This window comes from Rhinopithecus roxellana, chromosome 22, assembly GCF_007565055.1.
Source record: "Rhinopithecus roxellana isolate Shanxi Qingling chromosome 22, ASM756505v1, whole genome shotgun sequence".
In the NCBI taxonomy this organism is placed as follows: domain Eukaryota; kingdom Metazoa; phylum Chordata; class Mammalia; order Primates; family Cercopithecidae; genus Rhinopithecus; species Rhinopithecus roxellana.
Genome location: NC_044570.1, coordinates 6,485,684 through 6,508,188, shown reverse-complemented (window position 1 = coordinate 6,508,188; position 22,505 = coordinate 6,485,684). Strand labels below are relative to the sequence as shown.

The following is a 22,505-nucleotide window of genomic DNA, read 5'->3' as shown; positions in this document are numbered from 1 at the left end:
CAGTGATCCGTCAGCTATCTGTCATCTATCACTTATTATCTTTCTATCCATCCATTCATCTACCTACCCATCATCTACCATCTATTCATCTATCCATCCATCTCATCCATGCATCTATGCATCCATTCATCTATCTATCTGCCCATCATCTACTCTCTGTTCACCCATCCATCTCATCCATGTATCCATCCATCCATCCATTCATCTATCTGCCCATCACCTGCCATCTGTTCACCCATCTATCCATCCATTCATCTACCTACCCATCATATCTACTATCTGTTCACCCATCCATCCATCTCATCCATGCATCCATCAATCCATCCATTCATCTATCTATCTGCCCATCATCTGCCATCTGTTCACCCATCCATCCATCTCATCCATGCATCCATCTATCCATCCATTCATCTATCTACCTACCCATCATCTACCATCTATTCACCCATCCATCCATCTCATCCATGCAACCATCTATCCATCCATTCATCTATCTACCTACCCATCATCTACCATCTATTCACCCATCCATCCATCCATCCATCCATCTCATCCATCCATCCATCTATCTCATCCATGCAACCATCTATCCATCCATTCATCTATCTACCTACCCATCATCTACCATCTATTCACCCATCCATCCATCCATCCATCCATCCATCCATCCATCTCATCCATGCATCCATCTATCCATCCATTCATCTACCTACCTACCCATCATCTACCATCTATTCACCCATCCATCCATCCATCCATCCATCTACCTACCTGCCCATCATCTACTATCTATTCACCCATCCATCTCATCCATGCATCCATCTATCCATCCATTCATCTATCTACCTACCCATCATCTACCATCTATTCACCCATCCATCCATCCATCCATCCATCTCATCCATGCATCCATCTATCCATCCATTCATCTACCTACCTACCCATCATCTACCATCTATTCACCCTTCCATCCATCTCATCCATGCATCCATCCATCCATTCATCTATCTACCTACCCATCATCTACCATCTATTCACCCATCCATCCATCCATCCATTCATCTACCTACCCATCATATCTACTATCTGTTCACCCATCCATCCATCTCATCCATGCATCCATCTATCTATCCATTCATCTATCTACCTACCCATCATCTACCATCTATTCACCCATCCATCCATCCATCCATCCATCTCATCCATGCATCCATCTATCCATCCATTCATCTACCTACCCATCATATCTACTATCTGTTCACCCATCCATCCATCTCATCCATGCATCCATCTATCCATCCATTCATCTATCTATCTGCCCATCATCTGCCATCTGTTCACCCATCCATCCATCTCATCCATGAATCCATCCATCCATCCATTCATCTATCCGCCCATCATCTGCCATCTGTTCACCCATCCATCCATCTCATCCATGCATCCATCTATCCATCCATTCATCTATCTGCCCATCATCTGCCATCTGTTCACCCATCCATCCATCTCGTCCATGCATCCATCTATCCATCCATTCATGTATCTACCTACCCATCATCTACCATCTATTCACCCATCCATCCATCCATCCATCCATCTCATCCATGCATCCATCTATCCATCCATTCATCTATCTACCTACCCATCATCTACCATCTATTCACCCATCCATCCATCCATCCATCTCATCCATGCATCCATCCATCCACCTACCTGCCCATCATCTGCCATCTATTCACCCTTTCATCTCATCCATGCAACCATCTATCCATCCATTCATCTATCTACCTACCCATCATCTACCATCTATTCACCCATCCATCCATCCATCCATTCATCTCATACATGCATCCATCTATCCATCAATTCATCTACCTACCTACCCATCATCTACCATCTATTCACCCATTCATTCTTCTCATCCACGCCTCCACCTATCCATCCACCTGTCATCTACCATCTATTTACCAATCCATACATCTCATCCATGCATTCATCTCTCCATCCATCCATTCACCCATCCATCCATCTCATGCATGCATCCATCTATCCATCCATCCATCTACCCACCTATCATCTACCATCTATTCACCCATCCATCCATATCATCCATGCATCCATCTATCCATCCATTCATCTACGTACATACCCATCATCTGCCATCTATTCACCCATCCATCCACCTCATCCATCTATCCATTCATCTATCTACCTACCCATCATCTACCATGTGTTCACCCGTCCATATATCTCATCCATGCATCCGTCTATCCATCCATCAGCCTAGCCATCATTTATTCATCCATCTATCCTTCTCATCTATGCATCCATCTATCCATCTATCTATCCATCTACCGTACCTACCCATCATCTACCATCTGTTCATCCACCCATCCAGGAGAACTGGAACGGGCCCAGGTGATGCATCCATCTATCCACCCATCTTTCGATCTAATCTCCTTCTCCCTGTCTGTCCGCCCTGCATCAAGTCTCTGTCTCGCTCCCCTCCCCTACCTGTGTAAGGGTTCTCAGCAGTCTCTGCTCACAACTGAGCTCCCGTTGTCTGCTGTGTCCCCCTGAAGGATCCCTGCCTGGCTGGCCAGGACTCCAGCTCTCTGCTCTCCCCTTCAGGGGCCGGCCTGCTGCTGGTGGAGACGCTCCTGGATGAGAAGAAGAGGGAGGCACAGGGCAGCCTGATACAGTCGCTGAACATGCTGGTGCAGACTGAGGGCAGGGAGCGGAGCAGAGGCGAGTACCAGTGCTTGCTGGAGCTACACGGCTTCCACCAGGTGCAGGTGGTGCACTTGGAGGGTGTCCTGGATGCCATGTTGGCCACCAGAGTGGCCCCCTGAAGCCCAGGCAGTGTGTTCATTATAGGGACGTCCTCCCCCAGGCTGCAGGTGGACCACCCGGTCCCCAAGTACCACAGGACAGTCACATAGGAGCGAGCAGTCATGGCTGAATAAAGAAAGCAAAAGTCTGTCCATGGCTTCTCTGTCAGAGTTCTTGATGAGGGAGGAGGCTGCATTTGGGGAGAAGGGGACAGAGGGTGCTTTGGGGAGGAGGGGATGGAGGCTGCATTTGGGGAAGAGGGAGGAGATGGAGGCTGCATTTGGGGAGGAGGGGAAGGCAGCTGTATTTGGGAAGGAGGCTGCATTGAGGAGGAGGGAGAGGATAGAGACTGCATTTGGGGAGGAGGAGAAGGAGGCTGTATTTGGGGAAGAGGGAGGAGATGGAGGCTATATTTGGGGAGAAGGGGAAGGAGGCTGCATTTGGGGAGGAGGGAGGAGATGGAGGCTGCATTTTGGGAGGAGGGGAAGGAGGCTGTAATTTGGGAAGGAGGCTGCATTGGGGAGGAGGGAGGGGATAGAGACTGCATTTGGGGAGAAGGGGAAGGAGGCTGCATTCGGGGAGGAGGGAGATGGAGGCTGTATTTGGGGAGGAGGCTGCATTTGGGGAGGAGGGGATGGAGGCTGCATTTGGGGAGGAGGGGAGGGAGGCTGCATTTGGGGAGGAGGCTGCATTGGGGAGGAGGGGAAGGAGGCTGCATTTGGGGAGGAGGGGAGGGAGTCTGCATTTGGGGAGGAGGGGATGGAGTCTGCATTTGGGGAGGAGGGGAAGGAGGCTGCATTTGGGGAGGAGGGGGAGGAGGCTGCATTCAGGGAGGAGGGGAAGGAAGCTGCATTTGGGGAGGAGGGGATGGAGGCTGCATTTGGGGAGCAGGGGACAGGCTGCATTTGGGAAGGAGGGAAAAGGAGGCTGCATTTGGGGGGAAGGGGAAGGAGGCTGCATTTGGGGAGTGGGGACAGAGGCTGCATTTTGGGAGCAGAAGGAGGCTGCATTTGGGGAAGAGGAAAAGGAGACTGCATTCAGGAAGGAGGGGACGGAGGCTGCACTGGGGGAGGAAAGGAAGGAGGTTGCATTTTTGGAGGAGACGGAGGCTGCATTCAGGGAGGAGGCGAAGGAGGCTGCATTTGGGGAGGAGGGAGGAGATGGAGACTGCATTTCGGGAGGAGGGGAAGGAGGCTGCATTTGGGAAGGAGGCTGCATTGGGAAGGAAGGAGGGGACAGAGACTGCATTTGGGGAGGAGGAGGAGGCTGCATTTGGGGAGGAGGAGGAGGCTGCATTTGGGGAGGAGGGAGATGGAGGCTGCATTTGGGGAGGAGGGAAGGAGGCTGCATTTGGGGAGGGGGGCCAGAGGCTGCATTTTGGGAGAGGATAAGGAGGCTGCATTTGGGGAGGAGGAGGAGGAAAAGGAGGCTGCATTTGGGAAGGAAGGGATGGAGGCTGCACTGGGGGAGGAAAGGAAGGAGGTTGCATTTTTGGAGGAGACGGAGGCTGCATTCAGGGAGGAGGCGAAGAAGGCTGCATTTGGGGAGGAGGGAGGAGATGGAGACTGCATTTCAGGAGGAGGGGAAGGAGGCTGCATTTGGGGAGGAGAGTAGAGGCTACATTTGGGGAGGAGGAGGGGAACGAGGCTCCATTGGGGGAGAAGGAGAAGGAGGTTGCATTTTTGGAGGAGATGGAGGCTGCATTCAGGGAGGAGGGTACGGAGGGACAGCAAGGACTGTTCAGCCCGGCGGACATCCTGGGAGCCAGCAGCCTTCCAGAGTAGCCGGTGGGGACTCCCAGGGAGCATGGTGGGGACCGGGCTTTCTCAGGCTGCTACGGGGGTGCCATCCACCAGGCAGGGTCTTGGTCCTTCTCCGCACCCCAGCCTGCATCTTCCCATCTTCCGCACGATATCCAGTGTGTTTCCTCCGTGGGAACACCATCGCTGCCGCTCACCCCTGGACGCCCACAGGCCATGGAGTGGCAGTTCTCCGAGCAGCTTCCGTCTCTCCTGTCTTGCTGCAGAGACTGTCACGAGCCCAGCCCCAGCCCCTCCTGCAGGGCTGAAATGCGTCTGTAGGACACCCCCTCCCCGAGTCCAGGCAGGCCAGACTCACACCTGCCCTGCAAGGCCTTCCTGGGCACACAGTCACTGCGGCTGTAGGGAGCCTGGCGAATCCACATTTCCCCCGTGCTCCACTCCCAGTTCCTGCTGCTGGGCTGTGTCCCGACCCTCAGACCTCAGTTGGCCCTCTGGTGCCCACATAGCCCCTTTCCTCCCTGGCCCCTCCAGGAACAGCTGGGCCAACCTGGGGCTGGGCTGGGGCGGAGCCCCTCAAACCACAGCCTTGACCTCGAGGAGCACCGAGGTTCAGGAAGGATCTGAAAAGCAGGGAGCCCGGAGCAGGCCCAGGTGATGTCTTTACGGCACGTGCACCCAGCTTTCCCGTTCCCGGGCTGGGCGTCGGTCTGTGTTATATTTCATATATTTCAGCTGTTTTCCTTTTTTTTTTTTTTTTTTTTGAGACGGAGTCTTGCTCTGCCGCCCAGGCTGGAGTGCAGTGGCCGGATCTCAGCTCACTGCAAGCTCCGCCTCCCGGGTTGACGCCATTCTCCTGTCTCAGCCTCCCGAGTAGCTGGGACTACAGGCGCCCGCCTCGTCGCCCGGCTGGTTTTTTTGTATTTTTTAGTAGAGACGGGGTTTCACCATGTTAGCCAGGATGGTCTCGATCTCCTGACCTCGTGATCCGCCCGTCTCGGCCTCCCAAAGTGCTGGGATTACAGGCTTGAGCCACCGCGCCCGGCCTTTTTTTTTTTTTTTTTGAGATGGAGTCTCGCTCTGTCGCCCGGGCTGGAGTGCAGTGGCCGGATCTCGGCTCACTGCAAGCTCCGCCTCCTGGGTTTACGCCATTCTCCTGCCTCAGCCTCCCGAGTAGCTGGAACTACAGGCGCCGCCACCTCGCCCGGCTAGTTTTTGTATTTTTAGTAGAGACGGGGTTTCACCGTGTTAGCCAGGATGGTCTCGATCTCCTGACCTCGTGATCCGCCCGCCTCGGCCTCCCAAAGTGCTGGGATGACAGACATGAGCCACTGCGCCCGGCCTGTTTTCCTTTTTTTGTGATGGAGTTTGGAGTTTCACTCTTGCTGCCCAGACTGGAGTGCAATAGTGCGATCTCAGCTCACTGCACCCTCCACCTCCTGGGCGGCCTATTTCAAGGTACCCGCTGGACAGGTGGGTGTGGTTTTCTGCAGTGGTCACACATGATCGCAACACCCAAGTCACAAGCTGCTGTACCCTTACCGTTGCCCGGCATCACAACAGAATGTGTAGGTTGCTTTGTGCTTTAAGAAAACAGCTGAAGGCCGGGCTTCAGAAAAAGAAAAAAAGAAAAAAAAAAAAAAAACAGCTGAAATGGGCTGGGTGCAGTGGCTCACACCTGTCATCCCAGCACTCTGGGAGGCCCAGGCGGGCGGATCACAAGGTCAGGAGTTTGAGAGCAGCCTGCCCAACATGGTGAAACCCTGTCTCTACAGAAAATAACAAAAATCAGCCGGGCGTGGTGGCGGGTGCCTGTAATCCCAGCTACTCAGGGAAGGCTGAGGCAGGAGAATCACTTTAAGCTGGGAAGCGGAGATTGCGGTGAGCCAAGATTGTGCCGTTGTACTCCAGCCTGGTCAACGAGAGCGAAACTCCGTCAAAGGGCAGGGGAGGGCAGGGGAGAGGGAGAGGGAGGGGAGAGGGGAGGGAGGGGAGAGGGAGGGGAGAGGGAGAGGGAGTGGAGAGGGAGAGGGAGGGGAGAGGGAGAGGGAGGGGAGAGGGGAGGGAGGGGGAGGGAGGGGAGAGGGGAGGGAGGGGAGAGGGAGAGGGAGGGGAGAGGGAGAGGGAGACGGAGGGGAGAGGGAGAGGGAGGGGAGAGGGAGAGGGAGGGGAGAGGGAGGGGAGAGGGAGAGGGAGGGGACAGGGAGAGGCAGGGGAGAGGGGAGAGGGAGAGGGAGAGGAGAGGGAGAGAAGAGGAGAGGAGAGGGAGAGGAGAGGGGAGGAGAGGGAGAGGAGAGGGAGAGGAAGGAGAGGGAGAGGGAGAGGAGAAGAGAGGGAGAGGAAGAGGAGAGGGAGGGGAGAAGGGAGAGGGAGAGGGAGAGGGAGAGGGAGAGGAGAGGGAGAGGGAGGGGAGAGGGAGAGGGGAGGGGAGGAGAGGGAGAGGAGAGGGAGAGGGAGGAGAGAGGGAGAGGGAGGGGAGAGGGAGAGGGAGGGGAGAAGAGAGGAGAGGAGAGGAGAGGGAGGAGAGGGGAGAGGAGGAGAGGGGAGGGGAGGGGAGCGGAGGGGAGGGGAGAAGAGGAAAAGAAAGAAGAAAAAAGACAGCAGCTGCAATAGGCTGGGTGCAGTGGCTCACACTTGTAATCCCAGCACTTTGGGAGGCTGAGGCGGATGGATCACTTGAGGTCAGAAATTTGAGACCAGCCTGGGCAATATGGTGAAATCCTCTCTCTACAGAAAACACAAAAATCAGCCGGGCATGGTGGCGGGCGCCTGTAATGCCAGCTACTGGGAGGAGGCTGAGGCAGGAGAATCGCTTGAACCCAGTAGGCAGAGGTGGCAGTGAGCTGAGATCCGGCCACTGCACTCCAGCCTGGGTGACAGAGCGAGACTCCGTCTTAAAAAAAAAAAAAAAAAAGAAAAGAAAACCGAACTGACCTCTATATATTTTCTGTAATGTAAATTATGTGCTCTATAAATTCTGCAAATGATGTGTTCTATCCGTGTACAGCCACGTGTGTAGAGGTGTGTGTTCAGGTGTGTATACGTACATACACACCCATCTGCGCACACACACACATACGGTCACAGGTGTCACTGAACGACACGGACCTGTTTTGAGAAATGCGTCCTTAGGCGATTCTCTTTGTGTGCACGTCACGGGGTGCACTCACACACACCGCCGTGGCACACACAGCCTGCTACTCACAGGGCCGCGTGGCAGGGCCCCCGGCTCCTGGGCTACAAACCGGGACGGCAGGCGAGTGTGCCCAGTGCCGTCAGCTGCTATAACGCAACGGTAGGTATGTGTATGTCTACAAATAAAGACACAGGAAAACGACAGCATTACCGTCTCCTGGGACCTCTGCTGTCTAGGAAGGGCCGTTGGTGACTGAGGATTGTTACCGGGCACCCGTGACTGTGTATAATTCTGGACAGACTCCGGTTTTTTTTCTTTTTTTCTTTTTCGAGACAGAATCTCACTCTGTCGCCCAGGCTGGAGTGCAATGGCACGATCTCAGCTCACTGCAACCTCTGCCTCCCGGGTTCAAGCGATTCTCCTGTCTCAGCCTCCCCACAGTAGCTGGATGACAGGCGCCGCCACCACGCCCACCTGTTTGTATTTTTAGTAGAGACCGTGTGTCACCACGTTGGCCAGGCTGGTCTGGAACTCCTGACCTCAGGTGATCCGCCCGCCTCGGCCTCCCAAAGTGCTGGCATTGCAGGCGTGAGCCACCGCGCCTGGACTAACTCCAGTTGCTATTTTTGTTTGTTTGTTTTTACCATCACATGTGGTGTCTCCATGGCAGGCCCAGATGGACCAGGAAGAAAATTCGACTTTGATGATAAAACGGGGAGTCCAGAGCGGTGGTGCACGCCTGTGGCCCTCACTGCTTGGCAACCAGGAAGGATGAGGCTTCAGGCCCCTCCATCACGCTGGCCTCGGCGTGGGGCCAGCCCCCCGTCCATCCTACCTCCCCCCCTCCCCAAGTCAGCCCGGCCCGGCGCCGTCCCTCCTCCCTCCCTGGCCAAGTCAGCCCGGCCCGGCGCCGTCCCTCCTCCCTCCCTGGCCAAGTCAGCCCGGCCCGGCGCCGTCCCTCCTCCCTCCCTCCCCAAGTCAGCCCGGCCCAGAGCTGGGGCGACAGATAGCATCCCGGTCACCTTGGGCTGCCCCCCAGCCAAACTCCTCTGTCCTGTTCTGGGAAAGCAGGCAAGGTCCCTGCCCGCAAAGTTTCCCCCCGTACCTGCAGGACGCCGTCTGTCTTAAGGCATGAATCCTGCAGCCTCTGCAGGGCTCACAGACGGCTTCTACAGAGGATGCCCGCCACAGCGGCTCTCTGCTCCATCTCAGGTGACCACTGGCCATCTCGAAAGCAACCTGCTTTGATGGCTTTCAAGCCTGAAGCTCCTTCCTCTCCAGTCCCTGCCACCGGGGACGGGGAATGGGGACAGGATGGAGACAGAGGCAGGCCCAGCCCGCCAGTTGTAGCGGCCAGGGACAGATTCCCACCACTTGGGTGCCCAGGGAAGGCCCCACCCCGGATTGAAACATTCGTGGGTCCGAGAAGGTTCTGGGACTCAGCCTAGGAAGAGGCTGGCATGGGGGGCCCCTCGGTGGAGAGAACCACAGGCGCCTGACCTAGGGGGAGCCCAGGCCCTGCGTCGTCTTGGCTGCTGGGAGTGGGCTGGGGGGCCATGTGATTGCAGCAGGCCCTCCAGCGTGGCCTCCCTGTGTTCTGGTCCCCATGCCCATGTGTGCCCTTAAACCAAGGGTCCACGGAGGGCGTCTCCCAGGTAGAAGGAACCTGCAGGACACCCTCAGCAGAAGCCAGATACAGGGTCGCTGGGACTTGTTCCCTCCCTCTCACTCTCCCTTCTGTGTTGCTGGAACTTGAGTCTCACTCTGTCACCCAGGCTGGGGTGCAGTGGCGGGATCTCGGTTAACTGCAAGCTCCGCCTCCCGGGTTTACGCCATTCTCCGGCCTCAGCCTCCTGAGTAGCTGGGACGACAGGACCCCGCCACCTCGCCCAGCTAGTTTTTCGTATTTTTTAGTAGAGACGAGGTTTCACCGTGTTCGCCAGGATGGTGTCAATCTCCTGACCTCGTGATCCGCCTGCCTCGGCCTCCCAAAGTGCTGGGATTACAGGCCTGAGCCACCGCACCCGGCCTTTTTTTTTTTTTTTTTGAGACAGAGTCTCACTCTGTCGCCCAGGCTGCAGTGCAGCAGTGCAATCTTGGCTCAGTGCAAACTCCGCCCCCAGGTTCAAGCAATTCTCCTGCCTCAGTCTCCCGTATAGCTGGAATTACAGGCGCCCGCCACCACGCCCAGCTAATTTTTTTGTATTTTCAGCAGAGACAGGGTTTCACCATGTTGGCCAGGCTGGTCTCCAGCTCCTGACCTCAGGCCTCTCAAAGTACTGGAATGACAGGTGTGAACCACCGCGCCCAGCCCGTCTTTTTATTAATTGGAATAACTGCAAAAGCAGCACCTCTGGACTCTGAGAGTCCGTGTGGCATGCATAGAACATCGTGAAGACTGCGATGACTTAAAAAGCAGTCAGGCTGGCTGGCCGGGTTCACCCACTCCCTCCTCCTCCACTCAGCAAGCGCTGCACTATGAGGGCCTGGTGCATACCAGGAGTGTCCGTCTGGCTCTAAAACACCCTCTGGATTTATTTGGGGGCTGGGGTGGGGGAAGGAGGAGGACAACAGGCCCTGAGGATGATGTTGAGTCCACAGCTCCTCCCCACCTGCAGAGCTCAATGCCTTGTTCCAGGAAAGCTTTGCAGAGAGCCCTTTTCCAGGGTTAAGGTCTTCGGGGTCGGGGGAGAGGTCTTGGGGGGCCCTTTTGAAGGGGGAGGTCTTGGGGAGCCCTCTTCAGAGGGAAGGTCTTTGGGGGGCCCTCTTCTGGGGAAAGGGGTCTGTCAGGCCCCCTCATCCTGCAGCCTCATCAGCCCTCCCTGGCCCACACTTCTTACAGGCAGAGCCTCGGCAATGATTAATTACAGAAGACCTGCTGTTGTCCCCCACCCAGCACAGAGCCTGGCACCCCACCCCGCAAAAAGCCAATGTCACCCCTGCTCTGATTCCTTCCCGGCCATCCGATGAGGCCTGAAGTCTTTCCATTAAAACAGCTCTGCTTCCGGGTGGGACACGGTGGCTCACACGTGTCATCCCAGCACTTTGGGAGGCCGAGGCAGGCCCATCACTTGCGGTCAGGAGTTCAAGATCAGCCTGCTGCTTGGGCCCAGCACCCAGGATGTGCTTGGCAAATCCTTCTGGAATGGATGGATGACACCCCATCTCTACTAAAAATACAAAAATGAGGCATGGTGACGGACACCTGCAATCCCACCTACTTGAGAGGCTGAGGCAGAAGAATTGCTTGAACCTGGGAGGCGGAGCTTGCAGTGAGCCGAGATCGCGCCACTGCCCTCCAGCTTGGGTGACACAGCAAGACTCCATCTCCATAAACACACACACAAAAAACTCACTTCTACTTCTCTATGAACCCACCACTTTTCTGCGTCAGGGGGCTTTCTGGACGCAGATTCCATGAGAGCACCCACTGGTCAGGCAGCAGTGATCTCTGAAGCCACGCAGGTAATTTTATCAGACGCTGGCAGATAAGAGGTCCTCGTGGCTGAGTGCCTGGCAGGCAGATCGGGGCGCATTCCTCTCTACTCAGTCCTTGGAGGGGGAGGGCGGTGAGAGACACAAGCTCTACTCCCACTACCCAGCAGCTGTTCTCTCCCCTACTTCCAATTCCCGGGCGTGAAGCTCACCTTACCCTCCTTTCCCAGGGAGGCCATGTCCCCGGGTTCCGGGACAGGTGGCCCCAAAGGCCTCCCAGGTCATGCTCTAGTCAGGCATGGCAACTGTATTGTTCCCTCCCAGATACGAGGGGCAAAGGAGTTAGTGTCCAGGGCTAAGTCCCACGTGCAGCACTCTGTACGGAAAAAACAGCCCCAGTTAGCAATTCATTCATCCATCCATCCATCTATCCATCATCTATCCATCCATCCATCCATCCATCCATCCTCCATTCATTCCAGAATTTGCCGAGTGAGCACATCCATCTATCCATGCATCTATCCACCCACCCATCCATTATCCACCCATCCATCCATCCAGTCATCCATCCATCCATCCATTCCAGCATTTGCCAATCAAGCAATCAATCCATCCATCCATCCATTCCAGAATCATTTGCCAAGCAAGCACATCCATCTATCCATCCATCCACCCACCCACCCACCCACCCATTATCTATCTATCATCCATCCATCCATTCATTCCAGAATCATTTGCCGATCAAGCAATCCATCTATCCATCCACCCACCCTCCCACCCATTCATTATCCATCCATCATCCATCATCTATCCACCCATCCATTCCAGAAGCATTTGCCGATCAAACAATCCATCCATCCACCCACCCATTATCCATCTATCCATCCATCATCAATCCACCCACGCATCCATTCATTCCAGGATCATTTGCCAAGCAAGCACATCCATCTATCCATCCATCCACCCACCCACCCACCCACCCATTATCTATCTATCATCCATCCATCCATTCATTCCAGAATCATTTGCCGATCAAGCAATCCATCTATCCATCCACCCACCCTCCCACCCATTCATTATCCATCCATCATCCATCATCTATCCACCCATCCATTCCAGAAGCATTTGCCGATCAAACAATCCATCCATCCACCCACTATCCATCTATCCATCCATCATCAATCCACCCACGCATCCATTCATTCCAGGATCATTTGCCAAGCAAGCATATCCATCTATCCATCCATCCACCCACCCACCCACCCATTCATTATCCATCCATTCATTCCAGAATCATTTGCCAAGCAAGCACATCCATCTATCCATCCATACACCCACCCACCCACCCATTCATTATCCATCCATCATCCATCCATCCATCATCTATCCATCCATCCATCCACTCCAAAAGCATTTGCTGATCAAACAATCCATCCATCCACCCGTTCACCCATTCATTATCCATCCATCCACCCATTCATTCATTCCAGAATCATTTGCCAAGCAAGCACATCCATCTATCCATCCACCCACCCACCCACCCGTTCATTATCCATCCATCCATCCATTCATTCCAGAATCATTTGCCAAGCAACCACATTCATCTATCCATCCATCCACCCACCCACCCATTATCCATCCATTATCCATCTATTCATCCATCATCTATCCACCCACCCATCCATTTATTCCAGAATCATCTGCCAAGCAAGGACATCCATCTGTCCATCCATCCACTCACCCACCCACCCATTATCCATCCATTATCTATCCGTCCATCATCGATCCATCCATCATTCATCCATCCATATCCATCCATCATCCATTATCCATCCATCACCCATCCATTCATCCATTATCCATCCATCCATCCTCCGTTTATTATCCATCCATTCATTATTCATCCATCCATTATCCATCCATTCATCCATTATCCACCCATCATCCACTCATTATCCATCCATTCATTATCCATCCATCCATCCATTATCCATCCATCATCCATCCATCCATCCACCCACCCATTATCCATCCAGCCAGCCATTATCCATCCATCCATTATCCATCCATCATCCATCATCCATCCACCCATCATCCGTCCATCCATTATCCATCTGTTCATTATCCATCCATCCATCCACCATCCATCATGCATCCATCCATCACCCATCTATCCATTCATTATTCATCCATCCAAGCATTATTTATGCATCCATCCATCCATCCATTCTTTATCCATCCATCCATCCATCCATTCCAGAAGCATTTGCCAAGCACATCCTGGGTACCAGGCCCAAACAGGCAGGCATCCTCCTGGCTCAGAGAGGAGCCTGAGCAGAGCCCACAGACAGCACCACCCTGCTGGCGGGTCACCAAGCCACCAAGCCAGTGCAGGCTGAGGGCTGAGCGCTGTCTCACTGTCTGGACATGGTTAGCTGTCCCCACCCACATGGAAGGAACCTTCTTCTCTCTCCTAAGACAGGCTTTGCAAACTTGGAAAGGGCCCAGGCCTGGAGCCCTGGGCAGAGCAGACGTGAACCAGCCTCATCGGGAAATAGCAGCTCCGGTCCCGGCTCGCTGGCACTGAAAACCAGCACCAGGGCCCCATCCTGCGCGGCCTCGCTGAGGGTGGTAAACGAACACAGGCCTGTGGGGCGCAGCTCCCCAGCAAACTCCCCACCCCTGCCCAGCACCCACAGCGCTCCCGGCCTCTGTCCTCTACTCCAGGGCTCCTGCAGGGAGCCTGGCTTGGTCCTGGGTCCTCAGAGGACACTGTCCACCCCCGGTGCCCTAGCAGAGCCTCAGGAATGTGCTTGGTCTCCACGCCCTCCCCACAGCAAGGGCCCAAGGTTAGACTACCCATGCTTCAGTGACTTCTGAGCCACCCGTCCCGCCGCCCAGCAGCCACTCCAACCTCCAGAGCCGGCCCCAACCTCCAGCCCCAGCCTCAGCCGCCCTCCCTAGAGGTCAGGAAACGCCTCAGGCAGGGCTCACAGCTGTGCCCAGGAGTCACTCCAGGGCGAGCGGGTCGCTCCTGCCCACCCACAGCCAGGGACTGTACCTCCTCACTACACAAGGGAGAGACAGGAAAAACAAGAGCAACAAACACACAGGGAGAAAAAAGAAAGGAAGGGAGAAGGAAACGGAAAGAAGAGGAAGGAAAAGAAGGGAGGAAACGAAGGAAGGAGAGAGAGCGGGAGGAGAGGAGAAAAGAGGGAAAGCAAGGGAGAGACGGGAAAAGGCAGGAGAGGGAAAGAAAAAAAGGAAGGAAAGACAGGAGGGACGGGAGAAAGGGAGGAGAACAGCAAAGGAGGAGGCAGGGAGACAGGAAAGAAGGAAAAGGGGAGGGAGGAGAGAAGAAAAAGGAAAAAGAGGGAGGCAGGAGAGAAGAAAGAGGCCGGGAGGGAGGAAAGAAAAACAGAGAGGAGATAAGAAAAAAGAAAGGGAGGCCGGGCGCGGTGGCTCATGACTGTAATCCAGCACTTTGGGAGGCCGGGGTGGGCAGATCACCTGAGGTCAGGAGTTCCAGCCCAGCCTGGCCAACATGGTGAAACCTCGTCTCTCCTAAAAATAAAAATAAACTAGCCAGGCGTGGTGGCACGAGCCTGTAATCCCAGCTACTTAGGAGGGGGAGGCAGAAGAATCTCTTGAACCTGGGAGGCAGGGGTTGCAGTGAGCTGAGATCATGCCATTGCACTCCAGCGTGGGTGACAGAGCGAGGCTCCATCTCAAAAAAAAAGGAAAACGGGGAGAAAGGGAGAAACACAGAGGAAGAAAAGAGCGAGACAGGGAAGAACAAAAGAAAGGAAGAAGAAAATGAGAGGGAGAAAGGGACAGAGGAAAGAAGAGAAAAGAACGGAAAAGACACGATCAGGCACAGTGGCTCACGCCTGTCATCCCAGCACTTTAGGAAGCCGATGTGGGCAGATGCCCTGAGGTCGGGAGTTCGAGACCAGCCTGGCCAACACGGTGAAACCTCGTCTCTACTTAAAATACAAAATTAGCCAGGCGTGGTGGCGGGTGCCTATAATTCCAGCTACTCGGGAGGCTGAGGCAGGAGAATCCCTTGAACCCGGGAGGCGGAGGTTGCAGTCCAGCCTGGACAACAAGAGCGAAACCGTGTCTCAAAAATAAATATATAAAACAAAACGGGAAAGAGACGGGGGAGAAAGGGAAGAGAGGGAGGGAGACAGGAAAGAAAGAGGAAAAGGGAGGGAAGGAGGGAAAGGGAGAAAAAGGAGGAAGGGAAGAGAAAAAGAAGGGAAGGAAAGAGGAAAAGGGGAGACGGAAAGAGGGAGAAAAACGTAAGAGGGAGGGAGGAAGGAAAGCAGCAGAAGGGCGGAGGGAAGAAAGAAAAGGAAGAAGAAAAAAAAAGGGGGGGAAGAAAGGGAGCAAGAAAGGAAGGAGAGAGGGAGGTAGAAATACAGGAAAAATGAAGAGAGGGAAAGGAAGGGAGAGGCGGAAAGAGGGAGAAAAAGGAGCGAGGCGGGAAAGCAGCAAAACTCAAAGGCAAGCGGGGAAGGAGGGAGACCGGGAGAGAAAGGCGGGCGGGAGAGAGCCGGGAAGGGAGAGGAGGAGGAGGAAGCACAAGAGGCGGGAGGGAGGGAGGAAGGGCGGACAGGGAGGTCGGGAAGGGGGACCCGGGCCGCAGCCCCCACCCGACAGACCCTGGCAGATCGGGGAGCCCCAGCCCGAGTGCGGAGGGCACCGCGGGGGTCACAGCTCGGAGGCCCAGGGACCTCCCCCACCCAGGACGGGCGCGGAGGGCACCGCGGGGTCACAGCTCGGAGGCCCAGGGACCTCCCCCACCCAGGACGGGCGCGGAGGGCACCGCGGGGTCACAGCTCGGAGGCCCAGGGACCTCCCCCACCCAGGACGGGCGCGGAGGGCACCGCGGGGTCACAGCTCGGAGGCCCAGGGACCTCCCCCACCCAGGACGGGCGCGGAGGGCACCGCGGGGTCAGAGGTCGGAGGCCCAGGGACCTCCCCCACCCAGGACGGGCGCGGGGTCCCCCGGGTACACTCCGGCAGGAATGGGAATCTCCCGAAGTGGGACCCGGGAGAGTGTGAAGGGATCGGAGCCGCCTGGAGGTCAAGGGTCAAGGGTCGGGGCACCACGTGTTCCGCATCCCGGCCGGATCGCCGCGGCCTCCGGGAGAAAGCGGGCGGCGCTCTCGGAGCGACCCGGGTACCAGGGTGGGCTCCTGACTCTGCAGCTGCCGGCCAGCCCGCTCGGGTACCGGCAGCGGCGTGACCTTCACAAGGTCAAGGCTGCCGCGGACCTCCCCCGCGCTGCCCCTACGGCGCATGGGCGGCGCCTGACTCCCGGCATACCTCGGGGTGCGGGGCGGGGCGTCTCCGGGGAGCGCAGCCAATGGGCGAGGTGCGCTGGTGAGCGCGGCGGGGCTCCCGGCAGCCCTCGGGGCGCGGCACGCAGGCGGGGGCGGGTCGTGGCCGGGCGGCGCAGCCAATGGGCGCGGCGCGGAAGGGCTTGAGGGCGGAGAGTGGGCGTGGCGTCGGCGCCTCAGCGGCTGCGCGGTAGCCGCTCCGTCCTTTCGGTCCCGGCGGCGGCAGGGCTGAGCCAGCGACGCCCTCCATTCACTCTCCGCGCCCGCTCTCCAGCTGTCCGCCCGTTCCGCTGCCCGCCCCGCCACCATGACGGAACAGGCCATCTCCTTCGCCAAGGACTTTTTGGCCGGAGGCATCGCCGCCGCCATCTCCAAGACGGCCGTGGCTCCGATCGAGCGGGTCAAGCTGCTGCTGCAGGTGAGGACGCGGGCGCGGCCGCTCCAGGGACGGGGAAACGGGAACCCAGTGGCCGGGCCGGGAGGGGACGCGGGCAGCGGAACCCTGCAGGCGGGCGCCGGAAGTGGAAGGCCGCGATCGCTTTGTCCACGCGCCGCCGGCTTCCGGGGGAAGCGTCACGTGACTGCTGCGGCAGAGGGCGTGGCGACGTCCACGCGTGCGCACTAGGCTCGGCCCGCGGCGGGGGATGCTGCACGGGCCTGAGGGCGCATGCGCGATGGAGCAGGGTCCCCGGACGGACCTTGCAGCGGGCGGGCCTTGACCTTGAGCTCAATCCTGCGGGTCGTCCGAGCTGGGACCAACCTTTCCGGCGGTTGCCTGGCCGGTGTCTGCTCTTGTCCCGTCCACCGTGAAGGGCAATTCTAAGACCAACGGGGCAGCGAGCCTGCCCGCAGGTGTCCTGGAATGACCAGGACATGGTTCCTGGTGGTTCTCACCCCCCTCTTCATAGCGCATTTGTGCAGTTCTGATCCAGAGCAATGCACTGTTTTGTCTTTGGGGAGAGGGTTATGGAAAGCAGCATGATGCCTAGGAACACTGCTGCCAGGACGTCGTTGCTGACCTTGTACTCCCAGTGACCAGCTCGGTGATGGGAACGAATGAATAGGTTGAGCTGCAAGGACAGGTCACGCCCGCGATCCCAGCGCTTTTGAGAGGCCCGGGGAGGATCGCTTGACGCCAGGAGTTTGAGAGCAGCAGGGGGCAACAGAGCAAGACCCCACCTCAAAAGGAAATTATTTTAACGTAAGGAAGCAGGGCATCCCAGTGCATTGAGAGGCCCGGGGAGGATCGCTTGAGCTCAGGAGTTGGAGACCAGTCCTCTAAGATAATTATTTTAAATTTAGCAGGGCGGCGTGTTCCGCGAGTTTGAGACCAGCCAGGGCAACATAGCAAGACCCTATCTCTAAGAAAAATGTTTCAACTTAGCAGGGCTGGGTAACCCAGCACTTTCAGAGGCCCAGGGAGGATCACCTGAGCCCAGGAGTTTGAGGCAGCCAGGGCAATGTAGCAAGACCCCACATCTTTAAAAAATTTTTTTTTTTTTTTTTTTTTGAGATGGGGTCTCACTCTGTCCCCCAGGCTGGAGTGCGGTGGCCTGATCTCAGCTCACTGCAAGCTCCGCCTCCCAGGTTCACCTCATTCTGCCTGGGCTTCCCGAGTAGCTGGGACTACAGACGCCCACTACCACGCCTGGCTAATTGTATTTTTAGTAGAGACGGGGATTTTACTGTGTTAGCGGTCTCGATCTCCTGACCTCGTGATCCCCCCACCTCGGCTTCTCAAAGTGCTGGGATTACAGGCGTGAACCACGGTGCCCGGCTTAAAATTTGTTTTAGAACTTAGCAGGGCGGGGTGTCCCAGTGCTTCGAGAGGCCCAGGGAGGATCACCTGAGCTCAGGAGTTTGAGAGCAGTTTGGTCACTGTAGTAAGACTCCATCTCCAAAAATAATTTTTAAAGTTAGCTGGGCTTGATGGTTGTGCACCTGTAGACCCGGATACTCGGGAGACTGAGGCAGGAGGATGGCTTAATGCAGGAGTTGGAGGCTGCACTGAGGTGAGATCGCACCACTACACTCCAACCTGGGTAACAGCATGAGACCCTATCTTTTTTTCAAAAAACAAAGAAAATGAGGACAACTGACCAGTAATGCCCACAAGCTAGTTTTCTAAACAGGATGATGCACTCTGGCCGGGTACAGTGGCTCATGCCACCTCTGGGAGGCCGAGGCGGGAGGATCACCTGCGGTCAGGAGTTCAAGAGCAACCCGGCCAACAAGGTGAAACCCCATCTCTACTAAAAATAAACAAAATGAGCCAGGCAGGGTGGCGGGCCCCTGTACTCCCAGCTACTCGAGAGGCTGAGGCAGGAGAATCGCTTGAATGCGGGAGGCAGAGGTTGCAGTGAGCTGAGATCACCCCATTGCACTCCAGCCTGGGCAACAAAAGTGATTTGTGTCAAAAAAAAAAAAAAAAAAAGTCACTCTGTAGCTGGGATGTTTCCGGGTGGTTGGCCCTGGGTCTGGTCTGAACGCCGTCTGCGTCCCCCAGGTCCAGCACGCCAGCAAGCAGATCGCCGCCGACAAGCAGTACAAGGGCATTGTGGACTGCATCGTCCGTATCCCCAAGGAGCAGGGCGTGCTGTCTTTCTGGAGGGGCAACCTGGCCAACGTCATCCGCTACTTCCCCACTCAAGCCCTCAACTTCGCCTTCAAGGATAAGTACAAGCAGATCTTCCTGGGGGGCGTGGACAAGCACACACAGTTCTGGAGGTACTTTGCGGGCAACCTGGCCTCCGGCGGTGCGGCCGGCGCCACCTCCCTCTGCTTCGTGTACCCCCTGGATTTCGCCAGAACCCGCCTGGCCGCGGACGTGGGCAAGTCAGGCACAGAGCGCGAGTTCCGGGGCCTGGGAGACTGCCTGGTGAAGATCACCAAGTCCGACGGTATCCGGGGCCTGTACCAGGGCTTCAGCGTCTCCGTGCAGGGGATCATCATCTATCGGGCCGCCTACTTCGGCGTGTACGATACGGCCAAGGGTACGTGTGGTGGCCGTCACAAAGTGCCAGAGACGGGGGCTCGATACGCAGACACTCCCTCGGGGTCCCGTGGGCTGGAGGTCTGACATACGGTGTGGGCAGGGCTGGTTCCTCCTGCGGCCTCTCTCCTGGGCTTGGAGACACCATCTTCTCCCTGTGTCCTCACAGAGTCCTCTCTTTGTGTGTCTGTGTCCTCATCTCCTCTTCTTATGGGATGTCTTAGTCCATCTCAGGCTGCTATCACAGAATACCACAGACTGGGTGACTTATAAACAATAGACATTGATTCTCCCACAGTCCTGGAGGCTGGACGTCTGAGATCCAGGTGTGGGCAGGGCTGGTCCCTCCTGCGGCCTCTCTCCTGGGCTTGGAGATGCCGTCTTCTCCCTGTGTCCTCACAGGCTCGTCCCTCTGTGTGTGTCTGTGTCCTCATCTCCTCTCCTTATGAGGCATCTTAGTCCATCTCAGGCTGCTGTCACAGAATACCATAGACTGGATGGATTGTAAACAACATACATTGATTCTCCCATAGTCCTGGAGGCTGGAGGTCTGAGATCCAGGTGTGGGCAGGGCTGGTTCCTCCTGGGCTTGTCGATGCCGTCTTCTCCGTGTCCTCAGGGTCGTCCCTCTGTGTGTGTCTGTGTCCTCATCTCCTCTTGGAAGGACACTAGGCTCCTAGGATGGGGGCCTACCCTGCTGACCCCCTTTACTCTTAGTCACCTCTTTAGAGACCTCACATGCATGTACAGTTGCATTCTGAGGCCCTGGTGCGGGGGGTGGGACGTCAGCATGTGGATTTTGAGGACACAACGTAACTCCCGTCGTAACTGTGACCCTTTAGAAGGTCAGGCCTAACCCCGACCTCTGGAACTGTCTTGCTGGGCTCCGGCAGGTGGCAGGCGGCCTTTTCCCCTCCCGGCCCTGCCCCGACCTTTCGTGTTTTAAGCATCCGCTGGCACTGAGCAGCCACGTGGAGGGGGCACCGGTGGTCTTGGAAGAGCTTGGCACCGCCTCGGGTGGCCGTGAGCACACACCGGAGGCTGAGGCTGCCCTCGGGCGGCCGTGCAGGCGCTGGAAGGTGACGTGCCTTTCCCCCGCAGGCATGCTCCCCGACCCCAAGAACACGCACATCGTGGTGAGCTGGATGATCGCGCAGACCGTGACGGCCGTGGCCGGCGTGGTCTCCTACCCCTTCGACACGGTCCGGCGGCGGATGATGATGCAGTCTGGGCGCAAAGGAGGTACCCGCGCGGGCTCTGGAGGCGGGAGACCCTTGCTAGTGGGAAGGGGAACCAGGAGCTCCTTGGCCTGGGCCCGTGGGAGGCCCAGAACCACCAGAGGAGGCACTCCCCCCGGGCGTGGGAGGCAGCTGTGTGTCAGAAAGTCACTGGCTGTCTGGAAGGAGTTTCCTGAATGATGGGCTTCTGATCTTGGGGTTTCATGGTCCAGGCAGCAGTTTCTCCATCCCCACCTCCTAGAACCTCCGCCCGCATCCACACCCTCGATCCTGCCCTCTGCGTGGACGCCAGGGTGGACGTGGGGGACGCCCAGGGCGGGGCCTGAAGTCCGGTGTCCAGCCCTCCTGGAGACAGTGGCTTACGAGGAGGGCTTGAGCTCAGGGCACGGGGTTCACCAGAGCCTTGGGTTTCCCGCCTATAATCAGAACTGTGGCTCAGGCTTCCGGGGTGTTTCTTTTGTAAAACGCTTTCGGGGGCCGGGTGCGGTGGCTCAAGCCTGTAATCCCAGCACTTTGGGAGGCCGAGACGGGCGGATCACGAGGTCAGGAGATCGAGACCATCCTGGCTAACACGGTGAACCCCCGTCTCTACTAAAAAATACAAAAAAAATATAGCCGGGCGAGGTGGCGGGCGCCTGTAGTCCCAGCTACTCGGGAGGCTGAGGCAGGAGAATAGCGTGAACCCGGGAGGCGGAGCTTGCAGTGAGCTGAGATCCGGCCACTGCACTCCAGCCTGGGCGACAGAGCGAGACTCCGTCTCAAAAAAAAAAAAAAAACATCTTTCGGGGTGCGGATGGCGTCCGTGTCTCGAGGAGCTTGGCGGCGAGGCCCTCACCGTCTCCCTGTCATTGCAGCTGACATCATGTACACGGGCACCGTCGACTGTTGGCGGAAGATCTTCAGGGACGAGGGGGGCAAGGCCTTCTTCAAGGGTGCCTGGTCCAACGTCCTGCGGGGCATGGGGGGCGCCTTCGTGCTGGTCCTGTACGACGAGCTCAAGAAGGTGATCTAAGGGCCGCAGCCGCCTCCCCACACACACCAAGGGAACCAAGAGAACCACGTAGAATCCTCAGCCGTGCGGACCATCAACCTTCGAGAAATTCCATTTGTCTTTTTCCCAGCCGGATCCTGCCTGTAGACGGCGGCCGGGGAAGGCTCTAGAAGAGGGGTGCGATGCGATCCAGTCATCGGCCCCCGATTCCATGTCTTGCTCACGGGGTGGGAGGGAACCATGGCGTCCCCGCGGGCCCGTGGGTGAGGCACTCCAGTACTGAGACCTAGAGTCCAGACGCTTGTAGGACCCGAGTCGTGTTTTAAGTATTTATTTAAAACAAAAGAATCATGTTTCCCATTTGTACTTCAGTGCTAGCCCCTGTTTTTGCACAGCCGAATACTAGCACGTATGTTCTGTGTTGGGCATCCTGCTGCAAAACAATAAACCCAGGACACAGAGGGCCTCCTGCCTGACCGCACCTCTCCACGGGGCAGCCTGGGGTCTGGACATGGGTGCTGGGCCCATGGCATGCAGATGGGGCCGCGCTCTGCCCCTGTGGCCGGCCCACTTTCCGGGCGTGCGGTGCCGCCGCCTCCCCGGCACCCCCGGGACACAGAGAACAAGGTCACAGCTGGGAAGAGGTGGGGGGTAGAAACCAAGGCTGGCAAGTGTAGCCGGGCTCCCTGGTAAATGCTGGAGGTCCGCAGGGCACCTGCACTTCCTGTGCCTTCTCGCCTTCTCTGAGACCGTGTGTGTGACCGTAACACCCTGGG

The 22,505-nt window shown here is 56.8% G+C and overlaps 2 protein-coding genes across 2 annotated transcripts in view; both read left to right on the top strand.

The window, feature by feature from the left end:
• ASMT (acetylserotonin O-methyltransferase) overlaps window positions 1–2,979 on the top strand; it is a 39,046-nt gene extending 36,067 nt beyond the window's left edge. Inside the window, exon 8 of the mRNA XM_030926266.1 lies at window positions 2,629–2,979. Coding sequence (XP_030782126.1) covers window positions 2,629–2,849 — 221 coding nt within the window. The 3' untranslated portion in view covers window positions 2,850–2,979. The remainder of the gene's footprint in view (window positions 1–2,628) is intronic.
• Window positions 2,980–16,153: 13,174 nt separating this feature from the next.
• On the top strand, window positions 16,154–22,204 carry SLC25A6 (solute carrier family 25 member 6). The gene is made up of 4 exons (XM_010364486.2): window positions 16,154–16,926; window positions 19,015–19,501; window positions 20,602–20,742; window positions 21,593–22,204. Exons 1-4 carry the CDS (start codon window positions 16,816–16,818, stop codon window positions 21,748–21,750), a joined length of 897 nt encoding a protein of 298 aa, XP_010362788.1. The 5' UTR covers window positions 16,154–16,815; the 3' UTR covers window positions 21,751–22,204.
• The last annotated feature ends 301 nt before the right edge of the window (window positions 22,205–22,505 follow it).

Excerpts from the sequence above, each read along its gene's own strand:
- SLC25A6 (XM_010364486.2), top strand. The coding sequence starts at position 16,816 with ATGACGGAACAGGCCATCTCCTTCGCCAAGGACTTTTTGGCCGGAGGC. Across the intron at positions 16,927-19,014 it reads GGGTCAAGCTGCTGCTGCAG|GTCCAGCACGCCAGCAAGCA; the intron begins GTGAGGACGCGG and ends TGCGTCCCCCAG. Across the intron at positions 20,743-21,592 it reads GCAGTCTGGGCGCAAAGGAG|CTGACATCATGTACACGGGC; the intron begins GTACCCGCGCGG and ends CTGTCATTGCAG.